Below are 25,802 nucleotides of genomic sequence, written 5' to 3' on the forward strand. Positions count from 1 at the left end.
CCGTTTATGAGCCGTTTTGGACATTGAAAAATGTTTGTAAGTAAATAGTTTTGAAAAAAACAATTAATGATTTCCATTTTAACTTTTAATAATTTTCCAGAAAACCAATCACAATCCTGGAAAAAACTATTTTCAAGAGAAAATTCCAAATAGAATCAAAACCAGCTTGTATCGGGTTGAGGCTAGACCAAACGAGTGAATGCTTGTTCTGAACAGATTAATACTAATCTAGATTAAGCCAGTTAAAGAGCTCTAAAGCCAAGTAAGTCATTTTTCGGGACGTTTCTATGTGTTTAATGCTCCAGAATTCATACTCTAGCTCTATGCTTGTTTGGTCTAACACCAGCCTTACAGAAATTGAGGAAAACTCTCTGTGAACATTCTAAATTCCTTGAAGATGTCAACATTAATCTATTCTTCTCAGGTCTTTACAATCTCCACCAATCTCTCCCTGATCTACCAACCCCATCTTATCCTACACATTCTTCCTCAACATCTGTCTCTACTCTTCTCCTAATGATTGCCTGCTACGTGCGTTCACTTCCGAAATAATTTCGGCTTTTTCCAACAAAGCATTTTCTGTTTGACAAAGCACATTACAATCTATTGCAGCTTGGTAGCTAACAGTAGTTCGATATTTGTAAAATGATGAGAACTGTTGAATTCATACTTGTGCAATGTGCAACCGAACCCCCCTCCCCCGCCCAGCACCACTCACTGTTTGATAATCCAAGTGGAAAGCGGCAATTCGGTGAACCGGGTGAGCCGTTTATTTTTCTTTCATTTCAATTTCATGATGGATACGTGAGCAAACTCCCCCCTACCCCTGAAATGTTACTTTAGTAGAATTCCCCGCTACAGTTTATTCCTTTTCTCATTATTATTCTCTCTCAATTTTCGTTTTGTACTTATCCACCTTATTCAGAAGGTACACTTCTGTTAAAACTTCAAGTTTTGTACCATCGTTTAGGGGCATTCGTGAACGATTCTCAAATTTTTATCCTACCTGAGCACGACTTTATTGAACCAAGTGGTGGTGTCTAGCTAAGAACTGAAGAATCGACCAGAAAAAACAGCTGTTGAATGTTATGACTTCCTGAAAGTTTTAGTTTCAACAAGAATGCGGTTTTTGTGTCTATGATTGAGGAAGATACTTACTTCGTCGAATGGTTGCTTCCTTGTAAAATAAAGTATTTACATAATTGGTTTGTTTCGGAATTATCTAGCAATTTCATAGAAATTTTTAAATTGATTTTATCAACTTTAAAAAGAATTATTTGAGCCCACGACGACATCCAAGGGTTGAGTTAAATCGTTTTCCAATAATTGGTGTTACAAAATTTTAGTTTTCCAATAATGTAGATAATTGAATAATTGGTAAGGTAGAACGGACTGCTGTTATGGCTCTCAACTATTAAAATCCAAACAATGATTACTATGATGATGATGAAACAATTATAACTGAATTTTCTCATTCAAACTACTATATTGCAAGTCTTCTTTTCAACATCTGTTCAAAAAATCTTGTATCCGACTCTTCTGCTAACAAGGACTATATTTATGGGTTTTCTTGTTTATGATTTGATTTTATTGGCCTCATTGTTTCAGACAAAATGCTTGAGGGAAGAAACTTATCGAAAGTTATTTTTGTCTCAATGCTGTACTGTACTTTTAACTTATAGTGTTAGCTACAGCGTGGAGTTGCTTGTCTCATGTGAGTAAGTTTACGAGATCGTAACGATGATTATAGGGACGAGCAACTCAGAAGCCACAGAAGAGAATCATTAGCTTAGTTTTTAATGGAGTCGTCCTGACGTTTAGTGTCATAATTTTGTGCCATCTCATTACTTGGTCTTCACTCGCCTCTCCAAATACATACAGTATTATTATTCTGACGTCTCGGCTGATTTGATGTTCATTTCATTATCTTCAACTTTATACTTCTGTTGTTGAACTTTGAGCTGTAGTTGTGATGTAGGAGACTAACTTCAGTGCTCGCGCTGCACGCATGAAAGTTGTGTTTAAATCAGCATAAATTTGAACATCTTGTGTAATCAAGTTGTAACTTTGTTTCTATTGCGGTTTTGTTCAAATTCTATCCACAATTCGTTTGAACATACCATTTAAATTACGATGTTTTCAGTCAGATATGTTTACAAAATTTGAATTTTTAAATGCAAGAAAATGGATAAGAGCCGTATTTATGAATATTATTTGATCCATTACTTTCAAGTTTATAATTCCACCCCCTACCAATCTTGCGATTACAATGAATGGATCTCGATAATCAATGGTCGTGCTTGTCTATTGGCGAACCCTTGTTATTCTCAGATTCGTCTATACATTAGAAGGCAGTGATATTGGATTGAACATCTGGTTCATACACAAGTTTGTCATTTCTCAATAGGAATACATTTTAATTGGAAAGTTATTACATTTTTTACTAAAAAAATATTTCCTAACGTAAAATACGTACCGTATGTTTCGCGATTCGAACTTCATTATTGATGATTGTTGACGGCCCACTTACTTTCAAGACTCATTCTCATCATTACTAGACTACATCATATGAGTCACCCTGTTGCTGACAATATTTCTCAGTGGGAATAATATTTACTCAAAAATCAAAACCTAATCTAAACTTCGACACCTCTCTCTTTTGTTTGCATTTTCTTAATTACATTCTCTTTATCTTATAATTAGACATCTAGAATTCGAATTTGATTTCACGGGCTAGGTGAGTTGGAACACTGGTCGAAGATCACAGGTTTGTACAGGCTTCATTAGCCTGGGTGTGGAGTGATCTTGGCTAAGGAAACCTAAGGATACTCACTGACTGCCAAGGCAAAAGCCATTCATTCTGGTAATGCACTATCGGTTCTCCCCTCTCCTCCTCTGTGTATAAAGTAATCAAGTTGCTTTGTAGTGAGGAAGAGGATCACTTTGCCTCTACCACTACCTCTCCATACCCATCTCCGTTCTCCACCACCTGGTGACTGATAGCTGTGCATTACTGCAGTGGGGGGGGCCTCGGCTGCTTCTACATGGCTATAGTACCAGTCTGATAGCTACAGCCATTTAATGGTGTTCCATTGCTTCCTTACTTGATTATTCGTGACACCTTTCTTATTTGTTTCTTTCTTTTTCTTCTTCATTGGGTCTTTATATTAAAAATTGTAAAAAAAGTAAAAAGTTGAACAGAAAAAGGATTGAAAATCTAGGCAGTCAAACTCATTGAAATCGTGTTATGGGTCATGAATCAATGGTCTTCTTCCTCCAAAATATTATTCCAGTCAATATTAATCATTTACAAAGTTACATTCCAACCGCTGATTTTTAAGAGAGCATGGATATAGCCAATGGAGAACGTTTTCGTGGGGTTTTCAGAGGTAGCTTTCAAGCACATAGCAGTAATGTACATCAAACTCAACCAATTACAGACAATAAATAGTATTGAATGAAAAAGACTAAGAAATTGTCAAAAAAACACTGATTTATTGATAATTAGAAAGACCGGTTTCGGTTATTACACCATTTTCAATCTCTGATAAACTAAAACTAAATATAAGAGCAGCAGAATTTATACTAGTAGGCCAGTACTGCTATTGGTCGAGGGCATGAACGCCTGCCATTGGCCTAGCTAGACAGTCTCCTCCCCCTCAACGGTGTGACAAAATTTTATTATCATGGCGATTCTGTTGCTTAAGCCGCCATTTTGTCACACCGTTGAGGGGGAGGAGACTGTCTAGCTAGGCCAATGGCAGGCGTTCATGCCCTCGACCAATAGCAGTACTCGCCTACTAGTATAAATTCTGCTGCTTTTGTATTTAGTTTTAGTTTATCAGAGATTGACAATGGTGTAATAACCGGACCTGGTCATTCTAATTATCAATAAATCAGTGTTTTTTGACAATTTCTTAGTCTTTTTCATTCAATATGAATAATTACCACAATATCAACTTCTCAATTACACAAAAAATAAATAGTATGTTAACCGATTTTATAGTAGACAAAATGAATTGATGATAACGCATCAAACCCAGATTTTAGAAAAAAAAAACATACCTATAAGCTACAACACGACTCCAGTTTCAAAATACTGAACAACTCTAGTCTTGATACAGTTTCCTTGTTTGAGCTTTGTAGCAACCTAGTCTGGGGTCATAAATAATGATGTATTTACAAAATGCACCACGACTATCAACGCGCGTTGTAGCGTAGTCGGTCGCGTGAAATATTCACGGCTATCGACTGACTGCATGCACTAGCAGCCAGCCACCAGCCACCAGTCAACCTGTCACGCTGCCAGCAGACAAACAGTCAGAGAGCTTCTCAATTTTTGATCAGCACGGATCGGTAAGACACTACCGCCATCTATATCCTAGATAGCATCTTCACATTGCTGAAGAAATGTTTTGGAGAAATGGGGTGCTTCATATTATACTGCCAATACAGGCAATAACTATCGTTGAAGTGGTGAAGGTAATGATAATATTGTAGAAGGTAGGCTATGTAGAAGAAATAATGATATCAAGTCTGTTGTTTTTGCTATCCTAGATCTTCAAATTGCCAGGGAAACGTTATAAATGAAAATATAGAAACAAGACATTTTATAAAAATTCTACACGTGAAATTCTAAACTTATCTTGGACTCTATCACATATAAATTTGGAAGAAAAATAGCACAAGGACTACCTTATTATTTCTATTTCATCTGCCAATGTTATTACATGTCATTTGCATTGCGATAAATATGTGAATAGAGTGTTTCGTATACTGCCTACTGTCAAAGTCTATTATTCAAGGTGATAATATTGTGGAAGATGTCAATGAAACGAACCAACAGTTTTTTGCGTCAGTTCTTAATTATTGCTTCTGATACTTGTGTACTGTAAAGTACTGTACTTTTGAGTTTTACTATTTTACATTCATTTTTGAATGTGAATTTGACTTTAACATCATATTTTGCATTTTGATTATTTGCATTTGAATTTATATGAGATTTTGTATTTATACTAGTGATTACTTCAAATGTTGTAAATAGAAATTCATAACTTACATATGAATGAGGAACTACGAGCTACTCGTAATAAGGAATGAATTAATTTTTATTGTATTCTAAATAACGAAACAATGCTGTGGAACTGACAAACCTCACAAGTATGCATGGAATCGCTCTAGTATTCAAGAGCCTGAAGTGGATTGTAATGTTTGCGGATGAAAAGCAGATATTGGGCGCAAAAAGTTATTCGGAAAGTCAATTGCCCAAGCCGGGGCTAATAATATAATGGAAGGTATGGGCAATTGAATTCAGGCGGATGGGAACTAAGGGATCGATAGCCATCGAATGAAAAACCACTTGAGGGAAATCCAGAAGAAAGGCGTGAAGGAGAACAAGAACCATAGCGCTCTCCAATATTGAGTTCAGTGACAAAAACAAGAAGGTGATCAGAATGGAAAAGGAGAAAGAGTATGAGGAGTTAGAAGTTTGAACAATAAGGGGAGGGAAGATGAGAGTGAGGAGCAAAAGAAGGAGAGGAAGGAAAAGGAGTATAGAAAGGAGTAGAAAATAAGAAGAGAAGAAGAAGGGGAAAGGAGAGAAGAAAATAACAGTATGGTCACTGATGAAGAGCGGATGGAGGGAGGAATAAAGGAGATGAAAATATGGTAAATAAAGAGGAAGCATATGAGGTGGAAGAAGGAGGAGAAAATTTAAAATAAGAGGGAGGGGCAACAAAAAGTGAAGAAACATATGAGAGAGAAGAAGGAGAAGAGGAAGCAGAAAATTACAAGGTATAAGAGAAACAAAAAGAGAGAGTAAAGTGAAAATCTAGAGTTGATTTGCATTTTGGGCTTGAGAGACAGTGGGGCTGGGAGCCGTCTCTTGGGTGCCTTGAAAGAGGTGCTTCACTTGATCGGGGTCCTCACTACTCGATAATGCAATGCAATGCCATGCACCTCTCTGTCACTCTGTCTGTCTGTCCTCTGCTCTCATCGCCCGTTACTTTCGTCAAATAATGGACCCAGTCAACCCTCCATTACAAATGCGCACACCATTTCAGATAAATTGAAAAAAGAGCAGACAGTGTTAGTCGTGACTAATAGAAATCTCCAAAAAACACAGTCTTCGGTAAAGATGTGAGAATTTTGAATAGATCATACTAATTTTCAATTCTATGAATGAGACGAACAAGAAATTTTCTATCACATACTTTCTCAATGATTTTTTGCTATTCACTACCTATTAACATATTCCAATATAACATCAAAGACTATCCAGATAGGTATTCAGATTCACACATTTTTTCAATCTATTGGGTGTATCGAATAGTACAATACTTTCATGGAAAGAGACAGGCAATTGCTCAAGACTTTATATTCCGTATTTTGTCTCACAGAAAGTTCAAATATCCAAGATGCAAGTTATGTGCAAATTTTTATTCACACAAAATTATTCATCTTCAAAATTTCAAATCGGAAGGAAACTAATGTTCAGTTCTATTTTTGTCACATTAGCATGATAAAAAAGTTGAAGTCAGTTTTAAGTCAGTTTTAGCATGATAAAAGTTCTAGATAACATCCAGAATCGTCAGTAAAAAACTTCCAAAAATCGATGTGCGTGTGTAACTAACTTGCTTGATAAACCACATATGCTTCTATTGATAATCGAGCTCAAGCTTGCCATACAAACCAATCCAATACAACACTGAATGAAATCGATGAATGGAAACAATACGAGAGCAGATACAACCCGCAATTCTTAACCTCGTTCAACTCGCACATATTCCCATCTTTCATTCAGAGCCCCATAAACCGCACGTTGAAAGGAAACTCAAACCCACCTTGAAACCAAAGAAAGCACAGGAGCACGGCTGAATTCACTGACATAACATGAATGGGCTTGGATTCACTGCTGGCGGCTGCACATCGTAAATTGAGATCGTTAGACACGTGAGGTGCGTGGAGGGAAGCGAGCGAGAGCCAGAAACACATTGAGAGTGAGAACACACAGAGAGTGTAACAAGACGCGATGAGAAAGAGAGTAACAAAAAAAAGAGAATAGAAAACTTAGGCGCATGAGGGAGAATTATCACAACATACAAAGAGTGAGCGATCTTGAAAGGGTTGTGGGAGAGGAGCAGCAAACAGCAAGAGAGTGCTGAGAATGTGGCTGAAATGAGATAATGAGAAGTTAGGAATAGTCTGCTGGTGTTGATGAATAATGGCCTCCGTGTGATTAATAACGTAATTTCGAGCTTTTACAAACTATCAGTTATTTATTATCGGGAACGCGCTTTGATAGCGGTAGAGCAGTGTGTTCCTGTTTCGCTAGTAGCTGGAGTAGCCTACTCTTGCCACTTTCAGCTGGATTCTCACACTCTCTCTCCATTTCCAATCAATTCTACCCAGTCAAGTATAAAGAATAACATTGAATCTTATAGGAATCACACATGGACATATAAGTTCGATAAAACCAAAAATATTTAAAACACAGTAACAAAGACGAACTACATTTTCCTACAGACGAATTGCATGTTTCTGCCGATCTTTCAAGGCCTATCATAACGATGTTTTTCCTAACGATCACTCTTTATGTACTATTTGGATAAAAAAAAACTGTCGACTAGTAACACAGACAGGTTTCGTTATTGTCTATATCAGATTAATTTATCATATATGTAACCTAATCCGATCTCCCACCATCCATCACACAACTATATAATACTCACTCTATCTTTCTCCTCTATTTACATCTTTTCACTCACAGGGAAAAATACTGTTTAAATCCTTTTTTTCTTTATCATTCACTGCCTCTTTACACTCTACCTTTTGTTTACTCTCGCTCTATACATTTTTCGTTTTCTTTCACGTGATTCGGTTACTCTCTATCTGCGTTATTCTCCTTTCTGTTCACTGAATCTCTCTCTTATATTACCTTTTACTATTTCTGTCACTCTCTCTATCGCTTTCATATATTCTCTTCCTCTCTCTACCCTACACCTTGTTGTAGGAATCAATATCTTACTTACAATCTTCTCCGAACTACCCCCACAGACCTTCACCAATTTTGCCATCCAGCCGTTCTCTCTTCCGGGTGAATTAATTAATCACTCAGCAACCTTACAAAAAAAATTACACACAAACACACTCACTCTCTCATATTCTCTCTACACAGAAGCATTAGATAAATCGGTGTGATGCCTCCATTTCAATACTGGTAGTGAACATTAATCTTTCCTTCTAGCAAGCCTTTCAGATAGTGGTTCGTTGCACATTGTAATTGTTGAGTGATTCTTTAATTGGATTTTTTTAATGCACCGTACTTCAGTCGAGTAACTGAACAACAAAGGAGTTTTCTTTCGGAAATTTCGTTTACAAAATCTGAATAAGCAAAACTGTACTTGATTATTCAACACGGACATGGATTGAGACACTGTGATAATGAAGACAACATTAATATTTATCGATATTATATTCATAAATAAAAAAATGCCATAAATTCATTTGAATTGAATCCCTTCAAATTGTATTCTTACAACTGAATACACCACACTTGAATATGAATAAGAAAGTATCGAGCGTACATACACTGCAATCAGAGAGACAAGAAGAAATTGGTAGAGCTAGTTTGTGTTGAATTTTCCAATTTGAATTCAGACTACCATCTAGAAAAACTCATACTGTTCGTCCCATTACTCAAGAACAAATTCAATTCAAATGAGACCAATCGTGACCATTAGAATACGATATTTACAGCTAGGAAAGAATATCTACTCTATGAAAGAATATCTCACAAACATAAAATATCTAGAAACATTCTAGCGACAGTTGAACTTCAATTATCACAAAATCCAATCAAAACTTTTTCAAACAACGCTTCTAATGGACTTCTCTATTGCCCTGGGAATGAAGATACGCTTAATATAGAGTTTTTTAATAGGGGATGAGAAACGCAAGGAGCCAATAGTAGGCGTGCGATAAAATAAGATTGATCAATCAATCTAGAGTAACTGTCAAGAGCTGAAGATAGACACACACACACACTCCTGCAGCTCAGTCAGATACACCATCCAAGTACCTACTACTAGACTCTCTTTTAGTACTCACTCTATCTCTTTCTCCTCTCTTTCTCTCACTATCGATCTCTCTCTTTCTAGCTGGAGTACTTACTTCAGAGTGGCTGAAGAATCAGCAACCGACCTCTGGCGGGTCAATCCATCACTGGTCCACTGTATAAATCAATCGGCTCCTATGTCCAAGAGGCACAAGGGAACGGCCAACATCTTTTGACACTGGACACCCACGCACGCAAACACTCCGCTCTCTCTCTCTCTCACTCATCTCACTCTCTCTCTCCCTCTTTCTCTCTCTCTCAGCCCTTACACTAAGAAAAACACCACCAACATCATAGGTAGATGAAGACGGAGGAGGAGTAGGAGTGTAAGTAATGAGAAGAGTGAGGAAGAGAGGAATACTCTAAAAAGTTACCCAACAAAACCGAATAGGTGGGAAGCTGCAGATAATTGTAAAAATAGAGGAGAGAAGTAGGATGTTATTACCAATAGAAAAGAAGGGAAGGTTAGAACACAATTGATGGGGGAGAAAATAGAAGCAGATAAAGGAAAAGTAACAGGATAAAATATGAAATGAATAATAAGGGGAAAACAGAAGGTGGTGAAGGAGAACGAGGAGAAGGATGGATAGAAGATAGAGGAGATTAAATTAAATCTATTAACAGAGAGAAAAAAGGAATCGAGTTTAAGGGTTGGTTATCATAATCAAGGATAATGTCAAAATTAAAGTTGAATAATGGAAGGTGAATATGGAGAAATGGGAGATGAATTTGAAGAAGGAATTAATAAGATTACAGGGGGGAAGGAAAGGAATAGTGGGATGGAGAAAAAAGAATGGGTAATACATGAAGAAATAGGTGAATTTACAGAATAAGAATGTAGCAAAAAATAACATCTTCATAATTTTCTATTCTACCTATTTTGACTGCTTTCTCATCATTTTCTGAATTCCTATTCGTGAAGCGGCAAGATGCAGGAATGCAACCAATGATGTACTATAGCCTACCATGTAAAAAACCAACTGTGTTCACCGGGTTGCCTAATCGAAGAATCTACGGGAGCAGAAACACACGGACTAAAAATAGTAACCTAAAAACTAGACTTTTCTCATCTCCTATTTGTCATCTCCTTCTTTGACGCCATCACGAACACAACTATTATTGTTGTCTCTGGAATTATTCAACAGGAACAGTGTCGCTAGCTCCATCTCTAGCTTTGAGCATTAACTTAGCGACTGAATAGACTAGAGCTAGATGCTCAGTGACCGTTCCTTCTTCAGTGCATCCTGCCATCTCACCGTGACTAGCATTGATTGTCAGACACCTCTGTATTCAATCCACTCCACTCTATTTGCATTGTATAATCGCATTCTTGAACGTCTGTCGTCCGCCGCATTGAAAATTCATTGTGAAAGCAACTCCGGTACACTTCTAAACCCAACCTACCCTCCTAACAGGTGTCCGTTCTATTGCATTGCTGTAGAATGTAGATGACAAAATTCGTCGTTGATAATGCATGACAGACTTTGCTGGCTCAAAGTTAGATGCTATTGTAGAGTTATTTTAATATATTCTGGATCAAACTTGAAAATATTCAAAGCAATTCCAAACGCCGTATTCATTAAGGGCTTCTGTTCTACAGTCACAGGTCATGAATCCTCTACGCCTAGCATTGGAACTTTTTCAGAATATAATTATTGATAGTTTCAAGAGAGTCCGAGTACAAATACAATTGACCCCATTAAAATGGCGTCATCTGATTCATCCATTGAAACGAAAACCGATTGGACATTAATATCCAATCTACTACTCGATCAATGATCAGATGCAAACAATACAGGTCGCAGCTCTACATTATAAAACGATGGATATTCCAATTTCTACAAAAAATTCTAGAAGAATAGAAAGCTCGGAGTTAGAATACTATTGAAAGATGTCAACTGTTTTTTACTTTCCTTGCCCTATTACCAATAGGTAAGGGAAGTATTGCTTTCCGAAAAAAATTAATGTACCCCAATTTCCAAATTTCTATACGTTTTAAGGTCCCCTGAGTCCAAAAAAGTGGTTTTTGGGTATTGGTCTGAATGTGTGCTTGTGTGTGTGTGTTTGTGTGTGTGTGTGTGTGTGTGTGTGTGTGTGTGTGTGTGTGTATGAGTGTATGTGCGACAGGTACACGATATCACATCTCCCAATTAACGGAATGACTTGAAATTTGGAACTTAAGGTCCTTACAATATAAGGATCCGACACGAACAATTTTCGATCAAATGCAATTCAAGATGGCGGCTGAAATGGCGAAAATGTTGTCAAAAACAGGGTTTTTCGCGATTTTCTCAAAAACGGCTCCAACGATTTCGATTAAATTTATACCAAAAATAGTAATTTATAAGCTCTATCAACTGCTACAAGTCTCATATCTGTAAAAATTTCAGGAGCTCTGCTCCATCTATGCAAAGTTCGATTTTAGATTCCCAATTATCAGGCTTCAGATGAAACTTGAACAAAAAATTTTGAGTGGAAAAGATTAAGCATGAAAATCTCTACAATTAATAATTAGTAACATTTTCACCTAAAATTGAAAATAAGCACGGAATTCGAGAAAATGTTATTTCAATATTGCAAACTGTTGGCAACTGTTGATTCTATTAAATGATTCACTATGATGAGATAGCAGACCTCGTATGTCTCCAGCGTTATTTTCCTGTCACCAGCTGGCTCAGATCTTTGTTTATAAGTAGACTTGAGATGCGCGTGCACACTAGCGTCAGGTGATCAATTTTCATAACGGCAAGGAAAGTTGTGTGAGTGCGCCACACCAGATTTTTTTTCTTTAATCGACAGCTTCCGCAAGATTTAAAATATATAATAGATTGATTGAATCTGAATAAAAATGAATACTGCAGTTCAAGAATGCGTCGATGATTGGATGATAGAAATGGAGAATAAATTAGCCTGAAAAATCCTGTTACAGTAACAATTGAATCGAGGGATTGATAAACTCCCATATAAATTGGAAGCATTTTTTCAGCCAAACGAAGCAAATGACCTTTGATTTCCTTCTGCTGCTCACTGTTTATTAAGGCGCGTATCAACTGCTGCTATGACAAAACCATAAGACCGCTTACATGAATGAGCAACGCACGGACGCATCTATAAAAAGTCGTTTGTCATGACAGCACGTCTCATCCGCGCTTTAAAACCATAAATCTCTTTCACCCCTGAGCAAGGGGTCGAGACACTTGCTGCCAACACTATAAAGAAAAAGGACATCAAATGAAAAGATGAAGCAAAAGAAGAAATATAGTCTGGGACATGATTTCCTTTTACTCATTCTGGGACCTGTACCATTAATATATTTCCATCCCCGGTTTTAAAAATTGCTGAAATATAGTAAATTGCAACGATCTGGACTAAAGAAGAAATACTTGAAATAATAATTGTAAACGAAGAAGAATTCAATCACAACTTCACAATATTGAAGTCCTAAATACCAAGAGAATACGCTTCTAGCACACATAAGCCGTGGATAGTACGGCGAAATGATACAATTTCACAAGTCCAGTGTATGTGCATCTTAGGCCCATATCCATCATCCAAGCTAATCATCCATTAGCCATCAAGCTAATCATGTCAATAGCATCCATATGATAATCTACGATTGAATGAAGTATGATTTTCAATATTCATTTTAATGTGTTTCATTCCTAGTTTGAACCAACAGCTGATCTACATCCGTTTGAACGGAGATGTGAAAACCAGATGACAGGTGGTTGATGGTTCTGTCTACTAACTTTAGCAACATCAGAGCAGGTAGGGCTCCTACACCAATAAAACACTAGCTAGAAACACTAGATCAGCTGAAATCAACAAATTGTTATTGGTGTAGGATCCCTACCTGTGCTGACGTCACCTATTATTTGCTATTATATTATATTTTCTTTAAAACAGTACCAAAACCATCTCTGTACCTTATTTAATAAGATTAATATGAAAGTCCTTTTTGATTCACCCGGTAGAGTATATCTTTACAAGATGCCGATGGATTTGAATTGACAACCTCTCCATTATTATAGCCCAGTCAATAAAGGTTTTTTCGATCCGAAAATTAAATAAAAGCTGAATCTTTTACCATCGATAGAACCCTCCAAGAGGGCCATTCTCCCAAAAGTCCCAAGGAATCCTCTTGGAGCTTTCCCCCCTAGCCCCACTCAAAGTTGGAAAATGCAGGTAATCACGGAAAATCAATTATCTCTGTACCCATTGATTGGAAACATTTCTATTATATGTCATTCGATTCGTTACATTATGGACTACAATATTAGTTATATTCATTTTTTCAATAAAATTAACAGTTTTCTTGATAAAATAATATATATGTAAAAATTTAGGGGATTTGCGATTTAATTTTTTTGTTTTCTTCGAATAACTTCAAAGCAAGTAGTTTTAAAGGAAAATAAGCCGAATAATTAATGTAGCCACTGTCATTGCAAATCCATTGATGTATATTGTTATGTATTTGCGATTCGATTTGACGCCGTGGAAGGGGAAAGAGTTGACGCGGTACGGCGCGGCTGACTCTCTTAGCCATAGTAAACAGCAAACTGGAAATCAATTATCTCTGTAACCAGTAATCGGAATAGTATATTTCGCACCTAGAGCAGAAAAACATTTTTGCCCGTGGTGCGAACGATATTTTTCGCCACACTACAGGTATTGCTGACAAAATAAATAAAGAATACAAAATAAAGAATACTCGTTAAGCTATCGTACCTATCTCTTGATTTTAGTGGTAGAAGATTTGCAGTCAGGATTTCAGATTCTTTTAAAATGTCACTTGGAATACCACAATCATCTTCAAGCATTTTTGAAAATGCTTTTTCGGAATGCACTAATCAACAATAAATAATTGAATAAAACTGGTTGGGAAGCGAATTGGTTTGATTCGAAACTGGAACTGAAATCATGGCGACTTTAGCTGATGATGAAATTGGCCACTCGCCCGATCTAGCGGATGACTTATTAACTACTTCCATGAGCGGCTGGAAAGAGACAACTTTTCTGGCCTAGCCCGGAAAAGAAACCCTTTTCTGACGTTGTCTGCAAACAAGGTCTTTCAGATCTACGTAGGGACTGGAAAACAGCTGCTTTCTGTGCAGTGTGGCGAAAAAAATCTATCATAGATCATTCAATTCGTTACATTATGGACTACAATATTAGTTATATTCATTTTTTCAATAAAATTAACAGTTTTCTTGATAAAATAATATATATGTAAAAATTTAGGGAGTTTGCGATTTTATTTTTTTGTTTTCTTCGATTAACTTCAAAGCAAGTAGTTTTAAAGAAGAAAATGAGCCGAATAATTAATGTAGCCACATTCATTGCGAATCCATTGATGTATATTGTTATTTATTTGCGATTCGATTTGACGCTGTGGAAGGGGAAGCAGCCGACGCGGCTGACTCCCTTCACAATAGTAAATAGAATACTTCAGTCTACATTGCATCTCATTTACACTATGGCGCTCGAAACAATCAATTTTGTCTATTGTTTTGACATGCGCTGTATATAAATTTTCACTTTTCAATACTCTAAAAAATTATTACAATTTTCTTGATTTAACAATGCTCATGAAAAAAATCAGGATTTCGTTGTTTGCTCACAGAATTTATTATATTAATTTGAAGTGTGCCTTCTCCATACGAGTCAGAGGTAACACAATTTGATAACTCTAGTTTCAGATATTGATGTTTTTCAACGAAGTTTCATGATATATTATGTGTCCGACTCCTTCATCTTATCCTTATTTTGTGAAAAATGAAGATTCAAAATTTCTTTTCATAGCTTTTCTTGTGTTTCATCTTGTTTCATCACTCTTTATAATTTAAACACTTGATAATGGAATGAATATCATCAGATCACGTGAACAAAAAAAAAAAATAAAAGGGTGGGCCTACCTGAGATACTATATGATAACACTGTACTCCTGATAAATTGAAAAATTTCAAGCTGAAAGAAGATTAATTTGTTGCACATTCGGTTCAAATATTAACAAATGTTACCAAATATTACCAATATTATCACATATAGTGAGAACGAATCACTCTGAAGCTTTCTATTCTCACTGAACATGAAGAGGCAATAACAAGCCAGAATCGCAGTTCCGTTCAAATCATTATTATCAGAGCTTTCAAATTGATGCTATGTAACTATGGATGTTATTCCCATCTCACAATTTCCCTGTTTATCCTTATTCTGATTCAGAAAAAAGTAGTTGATCTCTATAATCACAAAAATCAATGTACAGTACCTATAATAAATAGTAAAAATAACAACATTTCTAGTAATAATGCAACTTTTTCTAGGTACGAATTTCTAGGCTCATAAAATGACTTTTTCTCAATCACAAGCAAGAAATTCCAATGATCATCATAATAGTAATTTAATGAGAATTGATTGTATTCTACATTGTTCGACGTAAGATAAGCTACATCTTTAAGGTAATCAACGTATTTAGGATTATCATGTTTATGAATGAAAGCGAGACTGTGATAGAAGATTAGTCAAACTGAAATAAAAAAAATATATACAATGCATATTTCTGATCAACTCTAATTACAAATGATAGTATCAAGCCGAAATGAATTGAGCAACTGAATTTCAAAGTTACTATCCACTGTTCAAATTGCACTGTGATTTCCTTTTACTTCCAAATGGATTTAATTGCCTCACTCTTCAACGTAACAATTATTGTAAAAAAAACAGTGGAATGTGAACGGCATCCAAATAGCATTTGAATTTCAATCTTCAGATCATGAAATTCATAAAAAACTAATTCTTGAGAGAATAGTAATGGATATTGCAAACAGTGCATGTAACATTGATACAAAGCGATACAATGAAAATCAACATCGATTAATTTAATACTGGACTTATCAAATTTATATTACCGTTAATTTATATTATTTATAAAGCTTATAAAATGTAAAACTAACATTTTAAATTTTCTCTACTGGAGCAAAACATCGATAGAAAATAAAGAAGAGCCAGTTATAAGCACAATATACTTGTGTACTAGAATTCACTTGAACTAACTCATCACTTCAACCCTTCAATGATCACAATGAACTAGAATGGTATAAAAACCATGAAATTGATAATCAGGAACATTTTTCAAATAGCTTCACCCAACTAAATCTGTGAATGCTGAGTCATAAAAAACATGTTCGATAGATTTAATTTGAATGCTTCAAATAGAAAATGATCTATTCTTTTGGTGCCCTAATCAAAATCAATTTCAACATTAATCGACATAAAGAAAAGCTTCTGCCAACCTTGTGTAATGAATGACAAGATGCGAGTGGAGGTGAAAAATCGATTTGTTAACAAAACTAATAGAAGATGATGAATCATCTTTCAATTGATCTTATACGGTAGGGTACTTTGTGGTTAAATGTGAAACACTTTCATGATTTTCCTACCTTTCATGCATGCTTACTCTTCCTTAATTTGTATGTTTGCATGGCTTTCATCTTTAGAATCTACTGAATTTTCATATTGGACTGTCTAAATAATGTAGATTCAACTAGTAAGAACGGAAGATAAGCTACTTTACAGAGAGAATCATAGAAAGTTTCAACAAGCCCAATGTATAAATTTTTTCATGCCTCAGCCGTCATATATATTTGGCTCAACTGAAGGTATATTATCAACCTGGCTTGGAGAATATTAACTGTAGAAAACAGCAAACACTGCACGCTATGATTTTTCAGGAAATTGGCACTGTTAACACTATTGTAATCTATGATCTATCTCAGTTTTTGACATCCATAACTTATGATAAATTTTAGCATAGAATTATGATCATACACGCATATTTTCAATATGTATTATATTATGTAATAGTATGAATATTTTATCGGTTGCAAACAATATCTTTGTCTGTCATAGAATGACAGACAAATGCATGATTTAGCACATATATAACAACAGGATTATTTTAGAGAATTTAAAGAATTAAAATGTGAAAAATTAGTTTCATCGCATGTCAAAACAATAGACAAAATTGATTGTTTCGAGCGCCATAGTGTGAATAAGATGCAACTTAGAAAGCAGTAGGCCTACTACTGTATATTACTGTTTACTATGGTGAAGAGTACCGCGTCGACTGTTTCCCCTTCCACAGCGTCAAATCGAATCGCAAATAAATAACAATATACATCAGTGGATTCGCAATGAATGTGGCTACATTAATTATTTGTCTAATTTTCTTTAGATTATTTGCTTCGAAGTTAATCGGAGAAACAAAAATTGAAACGAAAAACCCCTAAATTTTTACATATATATTATTTTAACAAGGAAACTGTTTGATTTATTGAGGAAATGAATACGACTAATATTGTAGTCCATAATGTAACGAATCGAATGACATATGAAAGATTTTTTTCCGATTAATGGTTACAGAGATAATTGATTTCCAGTTTGCTGTTTACTATGGCTAAGAGTCAGCCGCGCCGTTCCGCGTCGACTGTTTCCCCTTCCACAGCGTCAAATCGAATCGCAAATACATAACAATATACATCAATGGATTTGCAATGACAGTGGCTACATTAATTATTTGGCTCATTTTCCTTTAAAACTACTTGTTTCGAAGTTAATGAAGAAAGCAAAAAAATCAAATCACAAACCCCTTAAATGTTTACATATATATCATTTTATCAAGAAAACTGTTAATTTTATTGGAAAAATGAATATTACTAATATTGTAGTCCATAATGTAACGGATCGAATGGCATATAATAGAAATGTTCCCAATCAATGGGTACAGAGATAATTGATTTTCCGTGATTACCTGCATTTTCCAACTTTGAGGGGGGCTGGGGCGGAAAGCTCCAAGGGGATTTCTTGGGACTTTTGGGAGAATGACCCTCTGGGAGGGTTCTATCGATGGTGGGAAATTCAGCTTTTATTTAATTTTCGGATCGAAACTGCTTATTGGACCTTCATTGACTGGGCTATTACATACATGCTTACGCATTCTTGTACTAGTACTTACATTTTGTTCGAATCTTCTTCTTCTTCTTTTGGCCGTAAAGCTGTTAACAGAATTGTTGAACATGTTGCGACTTCTCGAGTCGTTCTTCACATGATTTATTCATGATGAGTCGAGAGCGCAGCGCAATTACTGTTCGGACGACAATCGTTGCAAGGCGCCGCCTTTGAAGACCCATGCATTACTTATTATCAGCAGGCTTTGCTAATCCCAGAAAATTATTCATGGATACCAAGACGTTTTCACTAAATTCTATTTCTATTATCCGTTGGCTGTTGTTGTTCATCGATCTTTTCGTATCTTGTCTTCCTTCTAGGTTTCCTTATTTTCGTTCTTAAATTGTTCATTAACTTCTTTTCATTCTTCCTTTTCCCAAAGCCACAAATCCAAATCCAATTACTTAGCCATAGAATTAAACGCTTTTTACACTTCTTCTTTCATCTCTAAGCAAATTTCTCTTCCTTATCCCTTTTCTCCATCCCATATTTTAAATAATCTTCTCTCTCTCTCTCTCTCTTTCTATCTTTTCCCCTACTCTCCTCCTTTTCAATTCTGGTATTCATATAAATCTTCTACTTCCTTCTTCTTCTTCTTCTTCTTTTCGTAACCAGTTTAAAAAAAGTGTATTATCTAGCTGTTGCGTCACCGAATTAAAATCATAAATGTGAATAGCTATGATATTGCCATTCAATATCAAAATACACTTGTGTTATTGCAATTATGTTTATTGTTAAAACCACACATTTCAAATTGCCCAAAATTATCCCAGTTATTCTGTTGGAGAAAATATTGCATCCATTTCCAGTTTCAACTGGGTTGATCTGTTTATTAGCAATTTGATTCAGTTGTGAGCGCCAGCCACCACTTTGTACCTGTCTTCAGCTATTGTGCTTTTTCCACTCTGATTGGCCACCAAATTACCATCAGTCTCCCTCTCTTACACCCTTTCTTCCTCTCCTCATTCACCTGATAATCCCTCACCTCCCTCCAAATGTGATTTTTCCGAGCAATTAATCTTCCTACAAATGCTGATGAATAGGTTTTGTTCGGACGGCGGCGTAGCCACTGAAAAAACCCATTAGGATCTCTTTTTTACTGATTTATTTTTCTCTCTTCCTCTCTCTACAGCTGCTAACAATATTCTCACTCAACACCCCATTCTGAATCACTCACACTCCCCAACTCACCATCACTTTTACCACATCACACACAATAACGTTTGATAATAAGACCGCACTCTATTTTTCATGTCAGGTCCTTTGCCCTTTGATGGAATCGCGATCTGTTTTCATAATCACATCGCTCAGAGATGATTTCAATGATAAATCAATGTGTTGTAAGATAAAAACAATATTTTCACATAATGTCTCTAAGATAGATGGTCTAGTATAAACCAACGTTCCCTAGTAGGCGAAGAATACAAACATTTTTTTCTACTTTCACTACTCTCACTTGAATAATGGAGAACCTAGTGGAAGTAATCTCCATCCCAGATCAGCGTGATGCTCGAATTAGGCCTGGGTAAATGAAATGATTCAGGGGATAGTTGATCTCAGTTGACGCAAACCAGTATTATTGAAGTACAAGTTCGTTCTAATAGTACTTAATTAATTTATTAGTCATTAATGCGTACAAGAATATGAATAGTGTCAACCACTATAAAAATAAAAAGTTACAAGAAGCAAAGAAGTATTTTGAATTTGTCAATATAACAGATTGCAGGCAACCTTGAAAATCACTATAATAGTGTAAATAGGATTGTTACAGTCCTTTTAAAGGAAGGAATTCATCCAACATGCCATTTTCTAGATAGTCCACGATGCACAGTACTATTTCCACGGCCTTCTGGTGTTCTTAGTAGTAACAAAATACTAACTAGTATTAAGTAGCACTATTTTAGGTTAGTAACTTATTGTGCAATAAAGAGAGATAGAAGGCTCCATCAGCCGCAAACTTTACCGTACCACTGTTACTAATCTACAATGAACTGAGCAACCAACGTAGATAATTATTGCACCTCAAACAGTCAGTCAATGAATACCCAAATCCCAGCCATTCATTAATCTAGCATCAGACTATGAAAGCCGCAGACGAATGGAACAACTCAAAGCATTTCCATCAAACAGCGCGAACAATGGATCTGAAAGCTCTGCTCCTGAACATACAGCTTTATTGCAAGAGATTGAACACAAAGGGAGAATATCCCACACACAGCCACACACATACACACCACAAGTCGGTAGAATACAGGAGGATGTGTGCAGGGAAAGGAATATTCAAGTAAGGTTAGGTTAGCTTCTAGGTTATGTCGTCAGTCGTCAACACACAGGGGAAAAGAAAATGTGCAACTGAAACGTCGACTGGCGTATTGTGTCATTCAAGATGGAATGGAAACAAAGCGAATGGCTTGATGAAGATTGGTCGCGTTCAAACCAAATGTATGAGTCGAAAGTGAACGAGTCCACTAATTTATTCAAATCCTATGCTGATTCTGTTATCGCACAAACGTGGAAGGGATAATGCAGTTGCAGTTATAGTATAGAATATTTATTACATTCATAGAGAGGTGTTTTAATCAAGTGTGTGTAGTATTCATTCTTTAATTGAGAGGTTAGATGAAAATTATTATATTTTCTCTAGTGAGTGCTACAATAATACTTCCTGTGTTGTTTTGGAAACGATGTTGTGGGAAATAACCGTTTTAGATTGTTAAAACCAATAATCATTAAAAACTTAACACTTTCGAAAATCTAGTTTCGGTTGATACACCATTATCAATCTCTCAAAGTAATTCATCGACTTGCAGAATATAAATATAGGGTTACAACCTTACGGCTACCCTTAATTATTATATTCCTTGTATAACGATTGGTAGTTTATTGACCAATCACAGTTTTAAGGTCTGCCACCAATCATCGAGACAAGATCTCAAACTACAGTCATGATATGTACAACAGCAAAGATTGAACCAATTAGTAACCAACTAGAACCCTAAGAGAGTATTCAATCCCGAATTCAGATATAAAAAGAGAATTACAAAATAAACTGAGAAAAAAATTGAAAATATTCATAATTTGAGGAACCGCGGTCAAATGCTAGACTTCGGTCAAATGCTCAAGATTTTGGTTACAACAATAATGCTAACACATAGCACACTGATTAGCTGTTCAGCTGTGGAACAATTTCTCGCACTATAACCTCTCTACATGATCTCTAACTTGCTGTACCCTACTTGACATTCATGAACAGTAAGCTGATCCTGCACCCCTGGTTAATCCTTAATCGTAGGTTGGAGGTCACGGTCACAATAATCGGAGATCTATTGCACACTGCAATTATGTAGCAGCTAATGCGTCGAGATGCCAGCGTATGATAATTCATCATCCACATCATGCATGATGCATCATCTCATATGTTCATATGATGTATGATCTCCCCCTGCACCAACAGCAACAATGGGGAAGCCCTAAATAATAACACGTTGATGTGATTCGCGAAAACTCGAGTTGGCCGAATTGCTGTTGCTACAGTAAAGTCACCATTATAATATGACCTTCCATTTTCCAAAGTCCTCCAATCTGCAGGTGCAATAATAATTATCTATGTTCCACAATTTCATATTTTTTTAAGGTTAATCCTATTTTGAAGAGCCAAAAATATGAGGAACAGTCACTAGTCATAATATACAATATATATAATCTAGAGAAGAAAACAGGCTGAGATCAAAACAGACTCTCAACCGAATTTCGATCAATGAAGAATATAATTTTTGTATAGAAGAATTCATTCGGACATTACAGATAAACTTGTATTATCAACAAGATTGAGAGCTCTCAATCAGTGAATAATTTCTTTTAATTTTCAATGTGTTTTGTATCATTTCATTATAATTTGACAATCGTGTTTCGGTGAAAAACGAATGAAAAACTCCATCGGGATTGATTATATTACATAAAGTATAGAATTTAATGTACGTCGTATTGTAAATCACTAGAAGTACTACAGTACTATGTCTCAAGTTTTCAGTAGATTGGAAGGAGAGTGTTTGAACCAGAGAAAACTCCTGTAATTCTGTGGTTTGAACTAAATAAATTAGGGAATTTAATGTACGTCATGTAGTTGAACGAGGAGCTTGTATTCACAAGTTTTCTGTGGATTGTTTATCATTATTGTGAATCGATTGAACTAAATAAAATACGGTTTCCAATTTACGTTATATCAGTGATTTAGAAGCAATGCTGTATTCTTTTGGTTAAATACATTACTGCATGTGATGGATCTTGTATGTCTCATCTAGTAACAGTACTGTATCTTTGTCTAATTTACCTTATTAGGAGATTTATTGAGCTATATAGTACAGCATAGTACTGCATGGTAGGGCTACAAATAATGCAACAAGTGCACAAAGACTTGCGTGCTTGTAAATTCTATGGACTGAAATTATCGGGATGTGAGTTTCAACATATGTTTCATGTGATACTGAGCTGGGCTAAAACCAACTAAGCTCACAAAAGCATTGTAATGCTTTGTTCGTTATCCAATAGTATTTCGAAGTTGGAAAATAAATCGATAATCTCCGAAGAAAATATTGATTTCCTGTGATAGCCAATACTTACAACATAATACGAACAAGTAGTATTTCTATTTCTTAAAGTTGATGCTGTATTTCTAAAATTCAAAACAATAAATAACAAGTGAGAGAGATTGAGCAGAATCTCACTTTTGGTGGGATTAATCAGCCAACTTGATATATAGACTAAGCCTGACTGATATAGATTTATTAATATCGAGTATTAATATTGCCCTACTAAACTATATGATGTAGAAGAGAAACAATTTGGAGAGCCAATACTACCCTGATTCTGATAGAATCAGAAGAACATCACATTGAATGATGAGAACATTAATGCACCAAGAATGGTTGTATTCAAGTTAAATAATTCGATTAGTTGATTTAAAGCAATTAATTGTGGAAGTGATATACTTGAAATGTTGTATTTATCTGGAATTGGAATAGTAATAGAACTTGAAATTATAAGACTTACCCAAATTAGGATTAGTGTAGTCCCAACTCTCAATATCATTTTTCGATACGTTCAATTTTGTAGGCTGAAACAGAACAATGACAATTGTCAATTCAAATTTTTCATTTCTTCCAAATCTTCCAAGATCAAATCTAGTAATTTTCATTAGTATAAAAATAACAAAGAAACATTTGGACGATTTAATGATGATATTTATATTCGTAATCAATTACTGGATGATGTGGTTTTATACATTTTCTAATTCGTATTTTCTGTGTTCTTTACAGCTATTAATTATTGATAAAAAAATTATACAGTGACAATCTTATCATGATCAACCTATAACCTCATCGTCATAAACAATTTTGTACCTATAAATTATCCAGTATTCAGTCAGAATTTGATCCTTTTCAACATGATTATAATTATTGTTCATTCAATAAACAAACTTCCTTTACAAACTTTTCCTCAAACTTCACACTCCATACTGTTTGCATCTCATCCGTGTGCCAACTGGCCGTAAAGTTAACAGTAAAGTTACGCCGTAAATATAATATAGTTCACAGAATAATAAACCGTTGAATTTCAATGCAAACTGCATTCATTCTAGACGTAAACGAGTTTAGTCAGTTGCTGAGGGAATACTTTACACCTCTCACATGCATAAACTCATCATATTACGCTTATAGGTGAGAACTTGAATATCGTAAGCTTCTCTACAATGTCTGTCGTACACTATGCACTAACACAGGCTGAACTGGGGAATATTACACCATTTACAACCAGAGAACCATAAATTATTTTCTTCTTCTTTCTTTATTCATATATGTTCATGTTTTTTCTTACTGTTCTTCTTCAAATGCAAACACAATACCGGGTGTCTATAAATGAATATCGGGGTTTTAACGCTTTATAAGATTTATTACATTATACTTACAGTTATAAATGATAATAATATGAACAATAATAAGAAAAATATGAACTAGAGAACTTCATTTTCCAGCAAGATGGTGCGCCACCTCACTGGCATAACGAAGTACGCGATTGGTTGAACGTAACTGTACCCGACCGCTGGATTGGCCGCAAGGGGCCCAATGACAGAGCTTGCTATGCGTGGCCTCCACGGTCACCCGACCTAACGCCATACGATTTTTACCTTTGGGGTTTCATCAAGGATCGTGTGTATGTATCTCCGTTACCAGCTGACCTCCTTGAATTACGAAAGAGGATTGAAGCAGCTGTTGCAACAATTAAAGAATACACACTAATCAACGTTTGGGAAGAACTCGGCTATAGACTTGTTGTGTGCCGTGTGTCAAATGGTGCTCACATAGAACACTTGTAAGCTTGTATATAAAACTGTTTGAGTTGCTCTTTCATTTGACATATCATTAATAACTGTAAGTATAATGTAATAAATCTTATAAAGCGTTAAAACCCCGATATTCATTTATAGACACCCAGTACAATAAATGTGAATACCGTACTACATTATGTCCAGATTTTCTACCTCTTCGTCTCAATCATCTTCGCAAGCCAGTGACAACAAAACCTATACTGTAACTGTGGAGTGTTTTCAAAGACTGGAAGTCGCCACACAGATAACGCTAGAGTATCACTTTAGCCAGTCTTAGCCCAGTCTATGTTGCAGCATTACCATATAAAAGACTTGTCATACGTCCCGGTTTCGCCAGGACAGTCCCGGATATACTGGGTTGTTCCGCTGTCCCGCCGGGTAGTTGAAATTGTCCCGATTTAGATTCAGAGCACTGTTTCTTGGAAATAATTGGGCAAAATTTTAAGATCTGAGAATAAATAATACTCTTGTGTGATACGTAACACATTAATACAAATTTACAGAAGTCAGCAGCAGAAAAGTCCGTTAGAGGCGTAGCCTGCAGTTGACGTGACCTTGAATCAACCAACACGCATCCCCCCCGCATGATTGCCATTGTCAATATTTTTCCCCACTCGAACAGCGCCAAAATATACCACTACCACTTACGATTTCAAGTGTTTTTACATTACTGTTTTCATAACTGCCTAAACCTGCCTAAACGAACATCCCTAGACCCGAAGTGAAAAAAGACAGAACTGTAGCGGTTGGTCGGTGGAAAAATGGCAACCCTAAGGGGGATATAAAACATTCGATACCATACTTTACACCATATAACAAAATCATTACTTTACCAGAATGCTAAACAGAATGGAGCATTTTGATGTAGTTATTGTTGATCTTAAGTTGCAGGATCTTGTTAAACTGAGGTTAAAAACGATTAAGATAGAGATGTCTAGTTTATGAGACAAATTCAAATGACATCCAAAAAAATCATAGAAGATCAACATGATGGTTGAGCAACTCAACCATCGATATGACATTGAACTCTCATAACAACGAAAATTCGCAACGAAATCAATTTGTCAACGGTGTGAATTGAATCGCAATAGCCGTCTGACTCAGCTCAGTGGATCTTTTGAGAAGAGCCAAGCTAGCTTGATGAAAGAAAGCTAGCTCGACCTCATAAAGCCAAGTCAAGCGCTTTACTCGCTTCTGGCTTGTATTATGTGATGGACCTTGATGTGTGGGGTTGCGGTTGGAGGGGTGTTATTGTTGGTGGTGGTGGTTGTGGTGATGAATAGAGCCCCCGCAATG

At 35.8% G+C, this 25,802-nt stretch overlaps 1 protein-coding gene across 3 annotated transcripts in view; it reads right to left on the bottom strand.

Moving 5' to 3' along the window:
• Positions 1–25,802, bottom strand: part of LOC111052626 (heterogeneous nuclear ribonucleoprotein L) — a 366,361-nt gene that overhangs the window by 79,091 nt on the left and 261,468 nt on the right. For all 3 annotated transcript variants that reach the window (XM_039423566.1, XM_039423567.1, XM_039423568.1), the window contains exon 6: positions 23,171–23,234. In XM_039423566.1, the coding sequence (XP_039279500.1) occupies positions 23,171–23,234 (64 nt within the window). The remainder of the gene's footprint in view (positions 1–23,170; positions 23,235–25,802) is intronic.

Source organism: Nilaparvata lugens, chromosome 3, assembly GCF_014356525.2.
Source record: "Nilaparvata lugens isolate BPH chromosome 3, ASM1435652v1, whole genome shotgun sequence".
Taxonomy (NCBI): Eukaryota; Metazoa; Arthropoda; class Insecta; order Hemiptera; family Delphacidae; genus Nilaparvata; species Nilaparvata lugens.